Consider the following 21,432-nt stretch of genomic DNA (forward strand, 5'->3'; position numbering starts at 1 on the left):
ACCAACCTCAAAAGGTGTTTTCAGTCCCAATGAACAATAGGAGCTTATAACACGTCTAAGATAGCATATATTTGCACGAGGTTTTTATAGGTGGCTGTGATGTTAATATATTGTGGATTGGTTAGCTCAAATCCCTTGGTGATGCCAGAAAAGTTAATTTTGGGATGGATTCCATAGGATTTTGATCTGCAAAACATTTATTTCTTCAAATTCTATAAAAAACAACAACCACACATAACAATACTACAAAGCTGAGAGAATCATCTTTATTCACCTGAGAAAAGGCCTTTTTGTTTTGTTACTGCAAGTGACCATGGGTAACTTGCCTTTAAATGTATTTGTGTTGTGTGTCACTAAAGCACTGTGTCTTTGTTGGGAGATACAGGTGGATATGCTTTTTGATAAAAGGGGTGATAAGCCTTTTCTGACACCTTCCTTCCTGTGAATTCTATGAATGGTCAGCTTGTGTTGAGAAGTACATTGGGCAAGGATGTTTACACCTGTTGTGTGGATGATGACACAGAAGATCAAGAAACTAGTCTGGAAATGACTAAAATGATTGATTTAAGACAGGAACTTACTGTTTACTCCAAAACTAGTGCCCTTTTCACTATAATACCTCTGAGGCTATTGGTGTGAGAGGTCATGAAAATTAATTTTGTCATTTGGAATAGCAATTCCTGGAGTCACTTTAATACTTCTAGCTGTGCTTGGATATTATTTCTCAAAAGGCTGCATGCCCAGTATTATCAGGCCTGGGAATGTCTTAAACATTATCTAGTCTAGTTCATATGTATCAGAGTGAATGTAATATACATTTTATCAGGAAATATTAAGGAATCATATTTCAAAATTTCTGTTCTAATGTTTTTATGAATGGCTAAACAAGCACAAATATCCAGTAACAAATATCTTAAAAATCAGAGCAAATTATAGCAGTAAGGCTATCCCTATAGAATTTAAAATGAATTATAGACATTATTATTAAAACAGTGTCATATTGGAACAAATAGATGGCCATGTGAGAAAAAGATAAAATTATATATTTTCTTTATTTCACATGCCATAAGAGCTCTAAGTACAGGTTTAAAATTTAGATTACATAAATATACAAAATTTCTCTGCTAAAACAATAGAAAAATATTAAATTGACAAAAAGCACCACCTATATTACATAAAAGGTTTAAAATTACACTGATAAAGCTTTTGGTTCTATCATCCCAGATAATTTCTGAAGACGTGAATTATTTCATGGTAATTTTTTAAATTATAGAATACTGCAACAATACTCTGGTAGTATTATTCCATATTTTGTTAGTATTCTAAGGAATAGAATACTATTCCTTATAATAATTAAGGAACTTAATTATACAAATACATCTTAAAGGACACCCATTGATACACCCAGATTGGCTTCCTTCTTTTTCTTTCTGCCATAGATAATGTCATCCTGAAATATCCATGTTATATTTTTGATAAAAGGATTTAGAAAATATAGAACAGCAACACAAACTGCAGAATTATTGAGATACATAAAAAAGCTGACTATTTGACAATGAGTTGTATTTGCTGTACTCTTTGCTCCAGACTCAACACTCTTCCCCCAGTTATTTGAATAACTTCATAATGGTCTATGCTCAAATAGCACCTCATTGTGGTCTTGCCTAACTTCCCTAAGAGATCAACCAAGGAACTTAAATGCATATATGCATAACCCATGGACACAGACAATATTGTGGTGAAGGCCTGGGGTGGGTGGCTGGGCGGGCTACAAGGGGTCAATGGGGAAAAAGAGGGAACATATGTAATACTTTTAACAAAAAAGATTTAAAAAAAATAAATGCACCATCAAGAAAATATAAAAAAATGATTCTTTCAATTATATATATTTCAGCATTATTACCAGAAAATGATTACATATTTATTTGTTTTTGTATTCTCCATTAAGTATAAATTTGTTGATAAAGAGATATTCTTTCTCTCTTTTCCCTCTGATACCAAAGATAGTATCTGTCTCAGGATATGTCTATAATAAATATTTGTTTCTTGAATGATTGAATGAGTAGTTACATATTCTCATTATGTGCTCAAACCTCCTTTCCCTGGTTCCTGCACCAGAAAGAAAAGTTAGCAAAACAGTCACTTTGTTAATTCTGATATACATCCTTCAACCAGTCTATGTTCAATGGTATTGCTTGTTACTACAGAGAGATTATATATCCTTTGAGATAAAAGTTTTAATGTAATTTATATCTGTATTATTCTTAAATCAATAGCATAGCCTTGCATTTAGTGGGTATGCAACAATGTTTGCTGAATGAATGGACAGGATAAAACTTTGGTTTTAAGATGATCTAAAGGAGAATATTTGAGATGCTCTTTCGCATTTGTGGACAATTTCACCATGCTGTATTTGATTTTGAAAATTTAAAATTTCTATTGTAATAAACTTGACAAGAGATAGAAAATTCAACAGAGTGGACATTTGTTTTATTTTATTTTGACTGTCCAGTTTTAATAATGCCTTCTAAAAACATTCTTTCCGAACTATCTCTTCTCTGCATTCAAATTCTTCATAGTTCTAGTATTTTTGCCTTTATCCCAGTTCCATAGAAGGTCGTATTTTTCATTCAATAAAGATTCATGGTACTTTGTGATAGTCACTGATCTAGGAGCTTGAGCTGTATCAGTAAAGAAAAGCCAATAAAAAAAAATCCCTGTTTTTCTGGAGCTTTTGTTCTAGCAGGAGGGAACAAACAATATATAATAAATTCAATAAATAAGCATTAAATATATATTTGAACCATGATAAGTACTTTAAACACTAAATTGGGAAGTAGGGTAACCCAGAAGTATAATAGCATGGTAATTGAAGGTTTCACTAAAAATGCATTTGAGACAGATGCAGAGACTTGGTATTATGCTAAGCAAAATAAGCCAGTCAGAGAAAGATAAGTACCACATGATCTCACTCATATGTGGAATCTAATGAAAAAAAAAACAACAACAAAAAACTGATGAACAAAATAGATCCAGAGACATAGAAGCATGGAAAAGACAGGTGAATCTCAGAAAGAAGATCGGGGTGGGTGGGGTGGGGAGAGATTAATCGATTAACTGGTGAGTTTATATGCATATATGCATAGCCCATGGATACAGACAATAGTGTGGTGAAGGCCTGGGAGGGGCAGGTATAAAGTGGAGGGGGTCAATGGAAAAAAAGGGGGACATCTGTAATACTTTCAACAATAAAGGTAAATTAAAAAACAAATAAACAAACATGCTTTTGAGCAAATACTTCAGGGAAAACATTCCCTGAAGCACTATAGAAATTATCTGGGATGATAATAGTAAAAAAGGCCATAAGGAATGAGTGTTTTTTGTTTGTTTTTGTTTTTGAGAAGTACCAAGGAGGTCTGACTAGCTGGATAAGATGGAGAAGGGAAAAGATAATAGAATAGAAGAGATTTGAAGGGGACTAGATCATTTTTCTGATTGAATATTGAACTTCGTAAATGTCTCTGCTTTAACTCTCAATGAATCATGATGCCCTAACTGATGCATTTTACACTTCTCCAACATAGAATGGGTGGAATGGAGGAAGAGGGTTATTCCTGGCATATAGTAGCCACTTGGTTAATATTCAATAATGAGGACTTTTATAATTATGTAATTTTGGTAACTATAGAAAGGTATAGGAGTGATCAGGGAGCTGGGGGAAGTGACTTTAAAAGATAAATTTTCATATGAAATGCCCTTCGTGCTGCTCCAGATTTCCAGTACACAAGAATAACATCAGAGAAAGGTGATTAATTTTAATTGTTTATTTCATGACCTCAAGAGCATGAGACAATGGAGAGTCTCTAGGGTCCATATCCCAAAGGTTGTGATTATAAATATAGGAATATATGTATCCCTTCCAACCAGGAGAGGTCCTATCTTTGCCATCAGCAGGTTTGTTTTAAGATTCAAAAGACAGATTGATATTAATTTCAATGTATGGTATCTAGAAAACAATGTGAGAGGGGGACATTTACCCTTCAGATCTATGCAGTTCTTGAGAAATATTTAGTCACTGCAAAAGTTCCATATCTGAACATGGCAGGAAGAGGACATGCTATTGTCCTACAGAGCTTTGCAATCAGAAGGCCTGGCTCAGCTGAGCTCCCCGGTAGCAGCCCCATGAACAGCAGATGCCTAGGGTGGGGGTATGAAGAGCTTGGAGAATTTTGGAACTGTGCATTGTCTTGCTTCTATAATTTCTTGGAGGAGTAGTCAAGGTAGACAAGCAAGTATTTAAATAAAATGAAGTAAGCAGAGAATAAATAGACTAGTGAAAAAAATGAAAAGATACCAGCTTTAATTAAAATTGTAAAGCAGGACACATTGGCCCTTGAGAGCAAAAATTACAACAAAATGGAGGAAAATTATAAGAAAGAATATTTCACCTATTAAATTTCCTGGATTCAAATATATAGAAAAATTTACTAGTAGTTTAATAATAGCTTTTGGGACATTACATTAAATATAGCATTACTTGTTTTTCTTTATTGATTAAGGTATTACATATGTGTCCTTAGCATTAATTCTTAATGGACTTAGATAAATTAAGAATTGTATTAAGAAAAAGTGTGATAGTGAGAATGTCTGGCTTTGTGATGGATTGTCTTTTGAGGTTGTCTTTAATACTCAAACTTATGAGAATATGAGCAGATAGGACCCCGGAGTGTCTCAGTTTCACATATGATCTGACACCTTCACTGATGGGCCATCTGAAACTATTTCATGGGTTGTGGGACCAGAGATAACCTTCCTAGAAAGATAGAGGTTTTCCTGGTATGGGAGGATCTTAGAGGTGTTAGGCAGCAATTAGAGAAATATAGGGTCAGGCAAAAGTAGGCTTTGCCCTGTAAAGTTGTGAGTGTGAGAAACACAGAGTTTATTCTTTTTTTTTTAAAAAAATGTATTTTATTGATTTTTTACAGAGAGGAAGGAAGAAGGATAGAGAGTTAGAAACATCAATGAGAGAGAAACATTGATCAGCTGCCTCCTGCACACCCCCTACTGGGGATGTGCCTGCAACCAAGGTACATTCCCTTGACTGGAATCGAACCTGGGACCCTTCAGTCCGCAGGCAGATGCTCTATCAGCTGAGCCAAACCGGTTAGGGCCAGAGTTTTATTCTTGTACTAGAGGCCCAGTGCATGATTGAAGCATGCACATGTAGGGTCCCCTACACGTTTCCGCTTTCGATCGCGGGGGAGCTGGGTGCCTGTCCGCTGGTGCACCAGGCCTTTCCAGCTCGGCGGAGGCTTCTGAAAGGCCTGGTGCCAGAGCAGACAGGCACCCAGCTCCCCCACTTTTGATGGTCGCGGGGGGACGTGAGCTCGCTGCCCCAGAGCCATGGCGCAGATGCTGAGCTCGCGCCGCGTCTCGCTGGCCCAATTGGCTACCCTGGCCACCCCGAGTCCCACCCCCTGCGCCTCCCACTGGCCCAATCGTGGGCGTAGCAGAGTGATGGTAATTTACATATTACCATTTTATTAGGTAGGATTATTACTTATTAAGTATTGTATTATTTTCTATACAAACCTACTTTTGCTTTGCCTTGTGTAATTCTGTATTACGATTTGTCTCATAAAATGACTTTCTAGTGCAGTTTTTAATTCTCCTTTACAGGGGATATAGTGACAGAATGAACATTTTACAAGTGTTGAAGGGAGAGGGAGAGAGAGAGAGAACCCAGGAAAGGGAAGTCTCTAAGTCAGAGTCTTTATAGTTATTATTCCTGGGAGAAAAAACCCCCACCCTAAATCCCTTTCTCAGTTCATATTGCTGCTGCTTTCAGATTTACACTGTCACTGGACTACTGCTCATACACATAAAGTCTGCAGTTTGTCATAACGTATGACTATTAATTAAGGGACCTTGAACATGGATCAGAGTACAGCATAAAATATGGACATATTGCTGGGAGTTTGGAAATTAGGGTTTAGTCATAGCCATTTAAATTGGTCCTTATTTGCATGTCATTGGGAAAGTCAAAGTTTCTCCAGCTTCTGTTTTATCACCTCAAGAATAAGAAAGTAGACTAGATTATCTATTATCTGTCCTAATTTTATTATTTCTCAAGCAGTGAGGAAGTATTGACAACTAGGACTCCCTGCATTGAGCACAATGCTTTCTGAAAAAAGTAAAGATTTATTTTTATATCAGACATACTGGATCAAAAAAGGAAGAGATTAGCCTGGCTGGTGTGGCTCAGTGTTTGAGCATCAACCTATGAACCAGGAAGTCACGGTTTGATTCCTGGTCAGGGCTGAAGCCCAGGTTGTGGGCTCCATCCCCAGTGTGGAGTATGCAGAAGGCAGCTGATCAATGATTCTCCCTCATCATTGATGTTTCTATCTCTCTCTCCCTTTCCCTTCCTCTCTGACATCAATAAAATATATCTTAAAAAAGGAAAAGATTAAAGTGCTATATGAAATTAATAAAGGCACAAATTTAAAGTGTTAGGAGTATTCATTCTTAATGTCACAGTGTGAATGTATGAAGCAAACATTAATTTTAGAAATTTCTCATTTTTATTGATGATTTCAGGGTTGATAAAATCAGTGATGTTAGGCTTATCTTTTATGTCATTAAAAAAGGAGAGCTGAAAGTGTTATGGGTGGATTTGATTTAAAATACCATAAATCCCTTGTTCTCATACTATTTTTAAATATTAAACAGTACAATTGAAAACTTAGAAAATTAATTCAATAATTGTATTTTTTATGTACAGAAAAATTTAAAAAATGTTATCATGCTTAAAAATATTATACATTCAGCATATTTTGTATAATAAACCCATAGAAAAATTCTGAAAGATATTTTTGCTTCATTTACCAGTTTGATAAGGAATATTAACCCAGCTTTTTATACCCTCACTTAGTTTAATATTTTTCTTTTCAGGACTCATTCAGATTCTGAGAAACAGAAACCATGATACTGTCGGAGAGAAATAAAAGTGGGACCACGATCATTCTCTTGGGCTTCTCAGATTACCCAGAACTGCAGGTCCCCCTCTTCTTGATTTTTCTGGCCATTTACAGTGTCACTGTTGTAGGGAATATTGGGATTATTGTCATCATCAAAATTAACCCCAAGCTGCACACCCCCATGTACTTTTTCCTCAGCCACCTCTCATTTGTGGATTTCTGCTATTCCTCCATTGTTGCCCCCAAGACTCTGGTGAACCTAGTCATAGAAGACAGAACCATTTCATTTGCAGGATGTGTAGTGCAATTCTTTTTCTTTTGTACCTTTGTGGTAACGGAATCCTTTTTATTGGCTGTGATGGCTTATGACCGCTTTGTGGCCATCTGCAACCCTCTGCTCTACACAGTTGCCATGTCCCAGAAATTCTGTGCATTGCTCGTGGTCGGATCATATGCATGGGGAGTAGCGTGCTCCTTCATACTCACGTGTTCTGCTATCAAGCTATCATTTGAGGGGTTCAACACAATCAACCACTTCTTCTGTGAGTTCTCCTCACTGCTCTCCCTCTCTTGCTCTGATACTTATGTCAACCAGTTGCTGCTTTTTATTTTTGCCACCTTTAATGAGGTCAGCACACTACTCATTATTCTCATGTCCTACGTATTTATTCTTGTCACCATCCTCAAGATGCATTCAGCCGGTGGTCGCCGCAAAGCCTTCTCCACCTGTGCCTCACACCTGATGGCCATCACCATCTTCCACGGCACCATCCTCTTCCTCTACTGTGTGCCCAACTCCCAAAACTCCAGGCACACAGTCAAAGTGGCATCTGTGTTTTACACAGTGGTCATCCCCATGTTGAACCCCCTGATCTACAGTATGAGAAATAAAGAGATCAAGGATACAGTCAGCAAGCTAATGGACACTAAAGTCTTTTCTTGTTGAGCGTATTATTTTAGTAGAGTTTGTACCTACATGCAAATAAAGTATGTCCTTAAAGGTTTATTTTAAAGAGATGTTTTTTAAGTTGTTGAAGAGCTAATGTTGTGCAGTGGAAAGGACATGAATTTTGACTCAAAGAGACCGAACTTAAGTCTGTCTCTTACTGAAGAAAAATCATCAGTTTCTTTCACTTTAATTTTTCATTTATAAATTTGAGATAATATAAGCTGGCTCCTAATCTGATTATAAAGATTAAAAGATAGTATAGATAGCATGTGGAACACCTTATAGAATCCCAATAAATATTAATTTCATCCCTCTTTCATATAACATGCCTGGAGTAGACTAGGCCTTCAATAAACAGATGGATTTCTCTTATAAAAATACAAATAGCAGTTAAGATATCATAGTCTTCATTTTCAAGGAACACAACATCTAGTGTTGACAGTAGGGCAATGAAGAAAGTGGCCATTGTATAAGGTAGAAAATAAGTATCATAAAGGGTTTGAGAGAAAGAAAAGTTCAAATCTATTTAGGGACTTTGGAGAGATGCCTTCATAAAATAGGTATTGTTTGCACTTGGCCTTGGATAGCAGAATAGACAGTTTTAAGAGACACATTTCAGTAAGGTAGGACTTTTATTCAGTAGACAAAAGCCTAACAAAATAAAGAGTTCAGAATGTAATACTGAGTCAATGACCCAACAAATTTTTAATTGAGAGAATACTGCATAATGTGTGTGTGTGTGTGCGTCTGCATGAGTTGTATTGTAAATACAGGTAACTTGACATGACTGGGAAATTGAAACTACATGGTCTATATCCTCAATGTGTTTTCAAAGGAGCTCCAATGTGGCAGTATAATAAGATATGATAGGTTTCACCAACCACTCAAAAATGGTAGATTGGATCTCAGAAAATCTTAGAAACAAGAAGTAAGCATGTTTAGTGCCTGCCCTACCTGTATTGCAAGCTATTTTTCTGCCTATGAAAAGATCAAAAACATTATCAATCCTTTATTATTTTTGTCTGAACATTAGCATAATCTCTGAATCCTCAAACTAAACTCCCATCTTAAAAAAATGTGCTTGGAAGTGCCCAAAGTGTTGAAAACTAATTGTCTACACAATCTTATTTGAGATAAAATGAAAACCAGAGCGTTGTTAGCATTGAGACCTGTTCAAACTGGCCAATTAAAAATACCTGATGTTGTTAACATCATCACTTTTGCTTGAATAACTTGCACACGCTCCTGCATTCTCTCTAATCATTAATGTAATGGCCCCAATTGGGGCAGATTGGGGCTGGGCCTGTCAGGAAGAGGAGACAACAGGAGGTTGTCTGGTCTGCCCGCTCCTAATCAGGGCCTGATCAGGGCCGGGCCAGCTAGGGTGAGGTGTTGTGGGAGATTGGCTAGTGGGCCCCGCCACCAATTGGAGTGGGGGGGCCGATCGGGGCGGAGCTGGCTTGGGGGATGGGCATGGGCCGATTGGAGTGCTGGGGGCTCATAGGGGGTTGGGCCAGCTGGGGGAGGGGCTGCAGGATGTTGGCTGGCCCCGCCCCCTATTGGTGTGGTAGAGGCCAATCAGGGGTGGGGCTGGCCCTGGGAGGGGCCTTGGGAGGTTGGCCCCCAGATAGGTCCGGTTTGCTGGCCGTAGTGGGCATCATAGCAACTGCTTGCTTCCCTGTGCCTGCCTTATAGCGCCCCTAACTGCTTGCTCCCCCACGATGGCCTGATCTTGCCTGATCGTGCCCCTAACTGCCTGCTCCCCCATGCCAGCCTGATCGTGCCCCTAACTGCTTGCTCACCTGCTGGCCTGATGGCCCCTAACCACCTCTGCCTTGGCCCTGCCCACCATGCCTAACCATCTCTGCCTCAGCCCCCTGCTGGAGGAAGTGGGACGTCTGGAAGACATCTGGTCGACCTGGTCAAATTAGCATATTGCCCTTTTATTAGTATAGATTACACTTTAATCAGTTGAACAGTTGACTGGTCGACCAGACACTTAGCATATTAAGCTTTTATTATATAGGATTAATCACATTAATGCTTTTTATTTCTTTTGATCATAATGCTTTGGGAATATCAAAAGTTTTTCTTTCTGGATTAAGTTAACTTTGCAATGACACAATAATAATTATACCACTAATTGAAACATAAGTACACTGCAACTTTGGATATAATATAATTAATAAAAATTTAAAAACTGTTTTGGAAATATTTCTTTTTATGAGAAATATTTTGTGTTTGGATTTTTAATTTCAATTAATTACTGTATCCCTAAATAATATCAAAACATGACATTTCTTAAGACACTCTCTAATTAAGAGAGGGCTCTCCTATACAATTCTTCCTTCTCTTACACATAGCTATAATAAATTACCCCCAGGAGAAAATAAAAAGAACAAGCTTCCAGATCCCAGAAAGTATCATGCATGTCCATTTCCAAAAAACCAGAGTGTAGTCCACCCACCCACCAGAGGCAATCCCATTTCGCGGCCTCTGGCATTGAGTAGGGCGGATGCCATCCCAGCACCATTCAGTAACTCTGCTCTTCCTCACACAGTCATATGGGCGGCACAAACCAAAAAAGCAGCGTATGGACTCATCCTATCAGTCATTCCACGTGTGACTTCGGGCAAGTTACACCTGTCTGCCTCAGTCACCTCATTTGTAAAGACGTGTAACTATACTAGTCTCACTTATTTTTATAAAAATAAAATGTCTTTTTAATAATTTATTTTTCAGTTATAGTTGATACATACTATTATATTAGTTTCAGGTGTTCAACCCAGTGATTAAGCATTTATATAACTTACTAAGTGAAGACCCTGATAAATCTAGTGCCCACCTGACATTATACATGGTATTATAATATTATTAAAATATTATAAAGTGCTATGCTGAATTTTACATTCCCGTGACTGTTCTGTATCTACCAATCTGTACTTCTCAGTCCCTTCACCCTTTTCACCCAACTTCCCAGTTCCCCTTTCATCTGTCAATCATCAAAATGTCCTCTATATCTGTGAGTCTGTTTTTATTTACTTATTTTGCTCTTTAGATTCCACATATAAGTGAAGTCATATGGTATTTGTCTTTCTCTGTCTGACTTATTTTGCTCAGCAAAATCCCTTGTTGCAGATGGCAAGATTTTTTTATGGTTGAGTCATATTTCATTGTATATATGCACCATTTATTTATGTATACATTTATTGATGGACACATAAGTGGCTTCCATATCTTGTCTATTGCAAATAATGCTGCAATGAACATATGGATGTGTATGCCTTTTTGATTTAGTGTTTTGAAGATGAATTGTCTTAATAGTTATATTCAGAACAGTACTGAGCATATGGAAATTGGTCAACAAGGAGGTTGATTGCTCCCACCCCTTTCTGGTATTTGGCAGAACTCTGGCGTGATTTCAGACCCTATGCTCTTAAGGAAGGAGCTTTTGAAGATAAGACAGGTGAATTTTATAAGCCCTATTTACATATTTCATAACATCCGCGTGATCTCTGGTTCACAGATCGATGCTTGGATGAAGCATACAACACCCTAAAAGTCACCCTGAGCTCTCAAGGCATCATATTGGACTATATAGTAAATAAACCAGCTTGGGATAGTTTTCCCCTGTTAATATCTCATAGAAGTCATTACTGATTTGAGTCCCAAGACGGTGGTATTTTCCTGATATCTTCTTGGTGTCCCACAGAGATCAACAATTATTTAGGGAAGTTTAAGGAACATGGGCCCCAGGGATACACACACACACACACACACACACACACACACACACACACACACGCCATAAAGCCTATATTTCCCATCGTAACACCTTCAGAAACCGGGGAAGCAATGTCTGTCCTGCAGGTTGGTTGATTGGAATATACACTCAGTTTTTTGGGAGTGGATATACATGTTATTTTCTGGGATCTGGAAGCTTTTTCTTTCTATTTTCTCCTTGAGGTAATTTATTATAGCCTCATGTAAGAGAAGAAAGAATTGCAAAGGAGGGCAGTAGTATTAGTCATATTTTTTGAAACCTGCATTTACCTCTTTCTTAATTTCCTTTGTGAAAATATTTTCTCTGTCTATTGAGATACAATCTTGGTGAGAAATGGGAACAATTTAATTTGCAGAACCAATGATCTTGTAACAGCTTTTAGTGTAAAAGGGAGAGTGTAAACTAATTGGGAAGAATGCTTGATTTCTCTCTTTTCATCCTCCTACTCTCTCTCACTAATGCCATCCACGCAACCTGGTAAAAATTGCATGGAGACCCTCCTGATGGTCACTCTGAGGCTGAGTGGCAGCCAGGGGCCTGAGGACTGCTTATGGAGGGGCACAGGCAGCTGAACCCCCTCTGAAGCACAAAGGGGAGGAATGACTTTGTCCATGTGCAAAACACTTTGAATCGTCTCTCCATATTTTGGGCCAGATAATATTTTGATGTTTGCATGTGTTGTTGGTACGTGTGTGTTGGGGGTAAAGGGGGAAACAATTGTATATATCATAAGGTATTTAGCCGCATCCCTAGTCTCTACTTGCTAGATAGCACCCCTCCCTATCGTGACAACAAATAATGTCTTCAGACATTGACAAATGTCCCATGGGAATACAAATCACTGCTGATTAAAAACCTATATGTAACCAGTTCTATATGTAACCAGCAGCCGGATTTTTCTTTTTTAAAAATCATTTATGTGGAATACTACATTCCTAGATGATGCCTAATAAAAAGCATAATTATAACAAAAATGATCATACAGGAGTTGGTGGTTGAATATTTGGTGAAAAATGTCTTCACATTGGGTTTTTATCTTGGAGCATCTTTAGACTTGAAAGCATTTTCCAAAGGTTTTTCAAAATTATGTACTACTTTGAACTCAGAAAAAGACAACGCACTTTTACTGGCCACTGAAGAAAGAAAACCATATCATCAGAATAATTATTTGTTTTTAAATTGGGATTTCTTAATGCACATATACTTTATTTCTTAGAAGTCATTTGAAGAATGAGAACAATACTTGGTTATGTTGGGTTTCAGTTCAGATTCTCTTTCCTCCTGGTGCCTCTACAGTAATGCCTGTATCGCCCAAAGGTCAGGAGGGAGAGAATAAATGAGGGTGTCCTCACCCTCTGTTGGCATTTTCTATATGTCAAAGGCCTTGAATGTATCCATCCCTTAGTAAAAAAATCACACCCTTCTGCTCAGCCGGTGTGGCTCAGTGGTTGAGCATCAACCTATGAACTAGGAGGTCATGGTTCAATTCCCTGTCAGGACAAATGCCCAGGTTGTGAGCTCAATCCCCATTGTGGGGCTTGCAGGAGGCAGCTGATCAATGATTTTGTCTCTCTCTCCCTCTCCTTTTCTCTCTGAAATCAACAAAAAAAATATTTTTAAAAAAATCACATGCTTCTTCCTGAGCCAATCTCATAATACGTTTTGTAGGAATTCAGGCAAGTTTCTATATTCTGTGTTTAAAAAAATAACTGGAATAAAATATTTACATTTGATGTGTGTTGTGAGGCTTAAATATACAATTCAAATTATGTATACACATATAATATCTGTGCAACATGGCTTACTATTTTATAACTTGACATTTTAGCATAGTCATTTTATAAGTCATTAAAGTTATTCAAAAATATAATTTTAATAGCTGTGTACTTTTCCATAATATATAGGTACCATAACTCTGACCATTTCCATCCTACTTGACACTTTATTTCTAAGTTTTACTATCATCAATAATGCTGCAGTGTGGCAGCAAATATTCTTGTTAATAACTTCATATTCACATCTTTGATTAGTTCTTCAAATGGATTTAAAGCAGTGAGTTCATTTGTCAAATAGGTCATTATAAGGCTTCAGAGTCATAGTTGCAGGAAGTTTGAATCCAAGAGTACCAATTCACTAAATAATGGCTGACATTAAATACCTAATTAACAATATCACTATGCTAATTTCATAGAAAAATGCATAAAAGCTACTTTTGCCTTCTAAAACATATTGATAAACACTTGTGGTTTAGCAATCTTAATTAAGCATACGTCTCAGCATTTCAGTGGTAAACAGTATAATAATTAAAAAAATTACTTCCTGGGATCCCAATTTTTCTAGTATTGACTAAAAAGTCAGCAGGAAAAAGAGATTGAAATTTTATAAAATAAGATGGCTAATTAAATAATATTGGATGTCTTATAATGATTCCTGTCCAGGCCCAAAATTTTATAGGACCAGTGTAAGGACTCACACTGACTTTATGAATGTGAATGCTTTTGTGTGATCTGTGAATGAAACTGTGAGCTCTATGCATTTGTATGCTACAATGTTTGGGCATTTTCTAAACTTCACAAGAACAATGTCCATTTGCAGAAAAAATTAACTATCCTACTTATTCTCATGTCATTTTTTAGGAGACAGTCAAAACTGAATTTGGGATCATATAATGGAGAATAACAATATTTTTCTCCAACTCCAATGAAGTGGGGACATGGGCAAGGAAAACTGTACCATCGTGACAGAGTTCATTCTTCTTGGATTATCTGATGTCCCTGAGCTGAGAGTCTTTCTTTTCATGGTGTTCCTTCTGATCTATGGAGTCACAGTTTTGGGAAACCTGGGCATGATTTCACTGATTCAGGTCAGCTCTCGGCTTCACACTCCCATGTACTTTTTTCTCAGTCACCTGTCTTTTGTGGATTTCTGTTACTCCACAATCATTGTGCCAAAGATGCTAGCTAATATTGTAAACGAAGACAAAGCCATCTCCTTCCTGGGATGTGCTGTGCAATTCTACTTGTTTTGCACATGTGTGGTGACTGAAGTCTTCCTGTTGGCTGTGATGGCCTATGACCGCTTTGTGGCCATCTGTAACCCACTGCTGTACATGGTCACCATGTCCCGGAATCTCTGTGTGGAGCTGGTGTCTTGCTGCTACTTCGGTGGGACTGTGTGTTCTCTGATTCACTTGTGTTTAGCTGTTGAGATCCCATCCTTTAGATCAAATGTGATTAACCATTTCTTTTGTGATTTGCCCCCTCTCTTATCTCTTGCGTGCACTGATGTCTCTATGAATGAACTGTTCCTATACATTGTAGCCACTTTCAATGAGATCATCACAATTGTGATAATCTTCACCTCCTACTTGTTTATTCTCATCACCATCCTCAGGATGCACTCTGCAGAGGGAAGACACAAAGCCTTTTCCACCTGTGCCTCCCACCTCACAGCCATCGTTATCTTCCATGGTACAATCCTTTTCACTTATTGCCGGCCCAGTACTGGCAATAGTACAGATACTGACAAGGTGGCTACAGTGTTCTACACAGTAGTGATTCCCATGCTGAACCCCCTGATCTATAGTGTGAGGAACAAAGACGTTAAAGAAGCTCTCAGAAAAGTGGTGGGCTCCAAAATATTTTCTCTGGGAATATTTTCTTAGCAGGACTCAGGGTCCCATAGGGGAGGCTGGTGGAGGGATGAATCTGTGGGCTGCTGTGCTGGAGTACAGAGAACAGCCCGGGAGTAGGTCTTTATGAGTGAGTCATTTTGGTTCACTTATCTTTATACTTACTTTTGATTACCTGACAATCAGCATAAATGTATAATTAATGTATATAGCAGCTTGACCAAGAGCACATCTCAGTTCTTTTCATCTGGACTCTGTAGGCAGTCTTCATTAAATAATTGAGTATATTTATTGTAAGCATTGAGACCTAATTGATTTCCTTGAGTTGGAATGTTGTTTTAAATTAAATGCCAATTTCAATGACAATCTAAACAAAGAAATAACAAATCTAGATTATTGTGTATATTAGGGAGGATTCATTTTTCTCTAATAGTAGTCATATTTATTGAAAGATGCCCTCATACACACAGGTATCTAATTTTTAAAATTCTGTAACTTCGTACATCTTTTTAAATCCCATCATCAATGTTACTTGAATTCCTTATATTTTCTTTTTTTTGTCCTGCACTGTTTGTATTTGGATAAAATTCCAAAATTGTTCAGAAACTTATTGGGAGGAAAAATTCTGGTTGTATTTGTGAGAGTAAAATGAAAAGCAGATAACAGTCTTATACGGGTTCATGAAATAATTTGGTATGGTTATATAATTTTAAACTTACAATGATAAATTAAAATAATATCAACATTTTCTAAATATTTACATATACAATGATAACAAAAATATTTTAAATATTTCTAAATAAGCTACCCTCCTTTGTATATTGTCACTAACTTAATTTTAAGTTAACTGGAACAATAACGTAAAAATAGCAAAAATGTTATATTACTCTTGATTGGAATCTATGAAAAACTCATGTTTAAAACGTTTTCATGTATTTTCTCTAATCTTGGTGTGGGATGATTATATTTTTGTAAAGTTAGAGGTATAAATCCATTTTTATTTTGAGGAAATGAAAATATATAGTTTACGTGCTCTGACCAATGTATTAGAATTAGTGAGTGACAAAATAAAGATGATTAATTGAGATTTCAACCACAGAGGCACTACACTTTTCAATAAACACAAATGTAACATTTCATCTTATTCCATTCTGTCATTTGAGATTTTGAATCTTCTTTGGCGCCTCTTACAGCTGCCATGCAGAACATGATTTATATTAGTGTTATTTAAGTTTTTTACTCAAGTGTCTCTTAAATGAATTAATTTTTTAAATCTATATTTGTTCAAGTTTTAGTTGACATAAAAAATTCATCACAAATTTAACTTGAAAAAGAAAAAACCTATTATTTTCAGTGTATACCATAGCTTTTATTTCCATCATGATTAATTTAAAATACATGGATCATCAGATTTCACATTATTTCTTTGTCCTTGAGTCATATTTAATTTTAACTATTCTACAGAGTTGTATTACAATGACATGTATTTATTTTTCTTTGTATTTATTGTCCTTGCCCTGGCTAGAACTCCCAGTCTTATGTTGAATAGAATTGGCTAGAGTGGATCCAGGTCTTTTTCCAGATTTTATAGAAAATGATTTCAGTTTTCATCAGTGAGAATGATGTTAGCTATAGGCTTGTCATATATGGGCTTTATTATGTTGAGGTACATTTCATATTTTTTTCATAGGTATGGACAGAGGTAGGAGGATCTGGCTGTGGGAACATTAAGAATAATTGTAACTAAAAGCTGTCCTTTCCAATATAGTTTGAATTGTAACAGAGTCTGAACTAGTATTTATTGTGCACTCCTATTATAATATTGCTATATTTGAGGATATATTGGTGGTAGACTACTTGAAAAGCATAATTTATTACACATTTTTATGAGCCCTTTTTATCAATGTTCATTTTAATAATTTAATACATATAATTATATTCCTGGTAATATATTTATTTTAAAATGGAATTAATATGTAGTCACTAGAAAAATTTACTTTCTCAGATTCAGAGAAGTTTTAAAACATCTTTAGTATTATTCTTAATGACAACTAAAAAACATATTGCAATTACACTTAGTTGGATCTTGTTTAAACCAATGTAATCAGACTTTTGGCTGAAGTGTAGAAGATAGTAAATTAGAAGGAAATTTGCTTCTATGTTATAATGCAAAAAGTTATATATTCTGTAAGCTTAAAAACTTTATAGAAAACCCATCAGATAGTTGAGCTCACTGGGTAACCAACTAACAAAAGAATAGAGTTCCCAGTAACAGAATTCATTGCTAGGAGAAGGGAAAGAATCTAGAGAGAGGTCTAAATGCAAAGAGAAGACCTAAACCTTAGGATGGATTACATTTTGAGAATCTCTGGCAAACCAACTCCCACCATCAAATAAGATAGAAATATATGAATTTGAAGTTTGTGGAACACAGAGGTAATCATATTATTAACAAGACTGAAGCCTAGATTAAAGCACTATACTTGATGCTAAGCAAAAGATAGAAATCATTTTCAGGCAAAATGCTGTTTACTGCAGTCTTTATTGACCTTCACATGATATGCATTTTAAAAAATATAGACATAGCACAAATGAGCAGGAGAAAATGACTGGTTAGCACACTCAGATTTGGAAAATGACTTAGATGTTAGAGATATCAGACATGCTATCTAATAAAATTCTGTGGGCACTATTGTGAAAGTTATCAACATGTATGAATAAATAAGGAATTTCAACTAAGTCATGGAAACTAAATTTGCTAGAAATAATAATAATAAAAAACAAACAAACCACCAGCAATAAATATGGGCACAGCAGTAGCCTTAACACACTCAAGGAAAGTATTAGTGAACATACAGAGAGATCAATAGAAAATACTCAAAATTACATGTAGAGAAAAAAGTGCAGAAACAAGGGAAAGTATTTAAGCTGTATGACTATCAAACAGTCTAAATAACTCTATTTGAAAACTCAGAAGTAAAATAGAATGATGTAAGGGCAGAGGAAGTATGTGTAGAGATAATGGCTAAGAGTTTTCAAAAATTAATAAAAGACACCAAACCACAGGTTCAAGAATCTCAGATAACACCAAACAGAATGAACACACACACACACACACACACACACACACACACACACACACACACCATAGAAGGAAACTAAGTAAAACAGTAAACACGGAATGCAAGAACCATTACATATGGAGAAATGATTTTCAACTACAGCAGTCTTAACATAATAATTTGCTTGTGGAGTGTATCAGTTGCTCTATAGGATGTTAGGCAGCATCCATGGGCTCTAGATGCCAGCAGCACCTGCTTCTAGTTATGACTATAAAAAATAATCCATAGCCCTGGCTGGGTGGCTAAGTTGGGTGGAGCATCATCCCGTACAACCAAAAGGTAGCAGGTGTTATCCCCAGTCAGGGCCTCTATGGGAGGCAACTGATCAATGTTTCTCTCTCTCTCTCTCTCTCTCTCTCTCTCTCTCTCTCTCTCTCTCTCTCTCTCTCTCTCCTTCCTCTGTCTCTAAAATGAATAAAAACATATCCTCCAGTGAAGATTTAAAAATGTACATACTGGTAGTTAAAAAATAGTCACAGGAATGTAAAGTACAACATAGGGAATATAGTCAATACTATTGCAATAACTATATGGTGCTAGTTGGGTACTGGAAATATTGGAGAGAACATTTTGTAAAGTGTGTGGGCTTACATTTAATACTGAATTTAAAACATAAAGTGGGTATTTAAAACAGGAAGAGAAAGAAAAGGTAGCCCTCATAGTCAGTTATTGAAATCAATTAAGATCTCTAAAACGAAGGAGCCTAGTGGGGCAAGGTGGCCTTTTTATCTAGTTGTGTGGTTGACGTGTTCATTCTTCTTTGAAATGGATGCTTTCTTAATCAAAGTTTGTCAGGCACTTGAGTATAAAAAAGAAAAAAAATGATAGTGCCAATGAAGAAAACAGATCTACCCTTAGTTAAGTGGCCAGATGAATTGATAATATATTTATGCTGATCGGTAGGTGATAGAAAGGAAGCGTAAAAGAGAACATGAATATATTTTCTTTGCTTTTGCTTTCACAATTTCAAAAAGCAAGCTAATATTCTTAAACCTCTTATACATCCTTTTATTGATTATTATCACCTGGAAATGAATGAATAGTGTATAATACTTAGAAAAGGTTCTAGCATACAACAAGTGCTTAATAAATGTGAACTTTTATATAGTTTTCTGACCAGTAGGTTCATTACTTTTATGGTATTTAAGGAATTCTGGTATGGCTTTAGTCACTGTGCCCTATAGGAATTTAGGAGATTTTATAATGTCATAAGAAAGGGAGAATTTATAAGAAATATTTGTGTTGTTACGGCAATAATAGGCTGTGACGCATCTACATGACACCAGGGTGTAAGACTGTAATGCACCATAATATCTAGAAGGGTATTATGTAAATAGGTTTTTCCCAAATGGGGATAATTTAAAAAAACAAATTTCTTAACTGCATTCCATAGAGATTAATTATTATATGTTACACCATACATTGTCTTAGTTTAATTTTTACATATTTTGTTATACCATATAAATTAATAATTGATTTGCAACTTGAGGGACCCTTCCCCAGGAGCTTAAATTACATATAAGTCTCTAAGTGTGTACCACACTTGTCCTAACATCTCCAGCACCAGGGAGGAAATGTCTGTCACTCAGGTTTGTTAGCTACAACGAGGCTCTGGTTACTTGAAAATTAAAATGGACATGTTTTCCCAGAAAACATTATTTTAAAGATATAGCTAACTCGTTTTTCTGCTAATTAGAGAATTATTTAACAGACCATATTCCTGTACACTTACTGTTTCAAATGCTTTTGTCTTTTAGTATTGAGAGACAGTTGATGGTGAAATTAGAATGATTTCTTCTGGAACACCAAATGTTGATGTGTATGAAGAATACAGAGTAAACAAATGGTAGTCTCTCTCTCTCTCTCTCTCTCTCTCTCTCTCTCTCTCTCTCTCTCTCTCTCTCTCCCCCCACACACACCCCTTTCCACTTTGTTTCACACCAATTTTTGTCATGGAATCTAAAATTTGTGACCATGGAGGAACTCCCTAATTCTTTTTTTATGTTAATAGAGTGACTTTTCTAATTATTTTTAATTACCTTTATTAGGATGACCTTGGTTAATAACATTACATAGATTTCAAGTGTACATTTCTGTGATACACCATCTGTATATTGCATCATGTGCCCACCACCCAAAGTCAGATCTTCCGTCACCATATATTTGACCCTCTTCACCCTTTACTACCCCCAGTCCCCTTCCCTCTAGTAACCACCATACTTTTGTCACCCTATATTCTGAAGGTTGAATTGATGTGCCTGAGAGTTGGTCATGGACAGATAGTCAGGACATGAGGATTATGACTGTTCATTAAATGAGGTCTTTAAGATTTGTTTTCAGTTTACCATAAAGTAGTTTCTTATTATCAGCCTAGAACACAGGAAAACCTTTTTCCAAGTTGATTTTCTTGGTTTAACTCTTAAGTGGGCAAATAATTCAGGATTTGGGTGGTTTTTTTGTTTGTTTGTTTGTTTGTTTTGTCAAGTAATGAGAAAACCATGACTTTCGGAAGGTGATATGCTTTCATTTTAAAATTAACTCAAGATATGGATAAAATACCAGGTTATGTTTTCTGTCCAGAATATCTTCACTCAATTTTCATTACATTTATGTGTATCACATCATGGGTATAAGAATAAAATTATTTAATTTCTTATGCCTTTCCTTTAAGGATAGGTCTGAAAGGTAGATCTAATTTATATAGAATACACAAATGTAACCACTTTCACAACCAAGTACTTCAGAGAACCTGGGAAAATTCTTCACTTAACCCTTTTTAAAATGTGGGTAAAGGATTAACCTTTCAATTATAGTCTAATTACAGTGACAACATTTAAAATCTTTATCATATGTATTCATACCTTGACAGGTACATCTTCATTTCCATTTACATGTATACACCATGTTTTTTAGTATGTATCTTTTAAAAATGAACCATCTCTAAAACATAATTTCAAATAGCACAA

The 21,432-nt window shown here is 36.2% G+C and overlaps 2 protein-coding genes across 2 annotated transcripts; both read left to right on the forward strand.

Moving 5' to 3' along the window:
- Nucleotides 1–6,984: 6,984 nt before the first annotated feature.
- Nucleotides 6,985–7,926, forward strand: OR5D18 (olfactory receptor family 5 subfamily D member 18; the record flags this gene model as incomplete). The annotated part of the gene is made up of 1 exon (XM_079788577.1): nucleotides 6,985–7,926. The coding sequence occupies one exon, from the start codon at nucleotides 6,985–6,987 to the stop codon at nucleotides 7,924–7,926; it is 942 nt and encodes a 313-aa protein (XP_079644703.1).
- A 6,500-nt stretch (nucleotides 7,927–14,426) lies between these two features.
- LOC307109695 (olfactory receptor 5L1-like) lies at nucleotides 14,427–15,377 on the forward strand (the record flags this gene model as incomplete). The annotated part of the gene is made up of 1 exon (XM_079788561.1): nucleotides 14,427–15,377. The coding sequence occupies one exon, from the start codon at nucleotides 14,427–14,429 to the stop codon at nucleotides 15,375–15,377; it is 951 nt and encodes a 316-aa protein (XP_079644687.1).
- Nucleotides 15,378–21,432: the final 6,055 nt, after the last annotated feature.

Source organism: Cnephaeus nilssonii (genome assembly GCF_951640355.1).
Source record: "Cnephaeus nilssonii genome assembly, chromosome: 13".
NCBI classification, from domain to species: Eukaryota; Metazoa; Chordata; class Mammalia; order Chiroptera; family Vespertilionidae; genus Cnephaeus; species Cnephaeus nilssonii.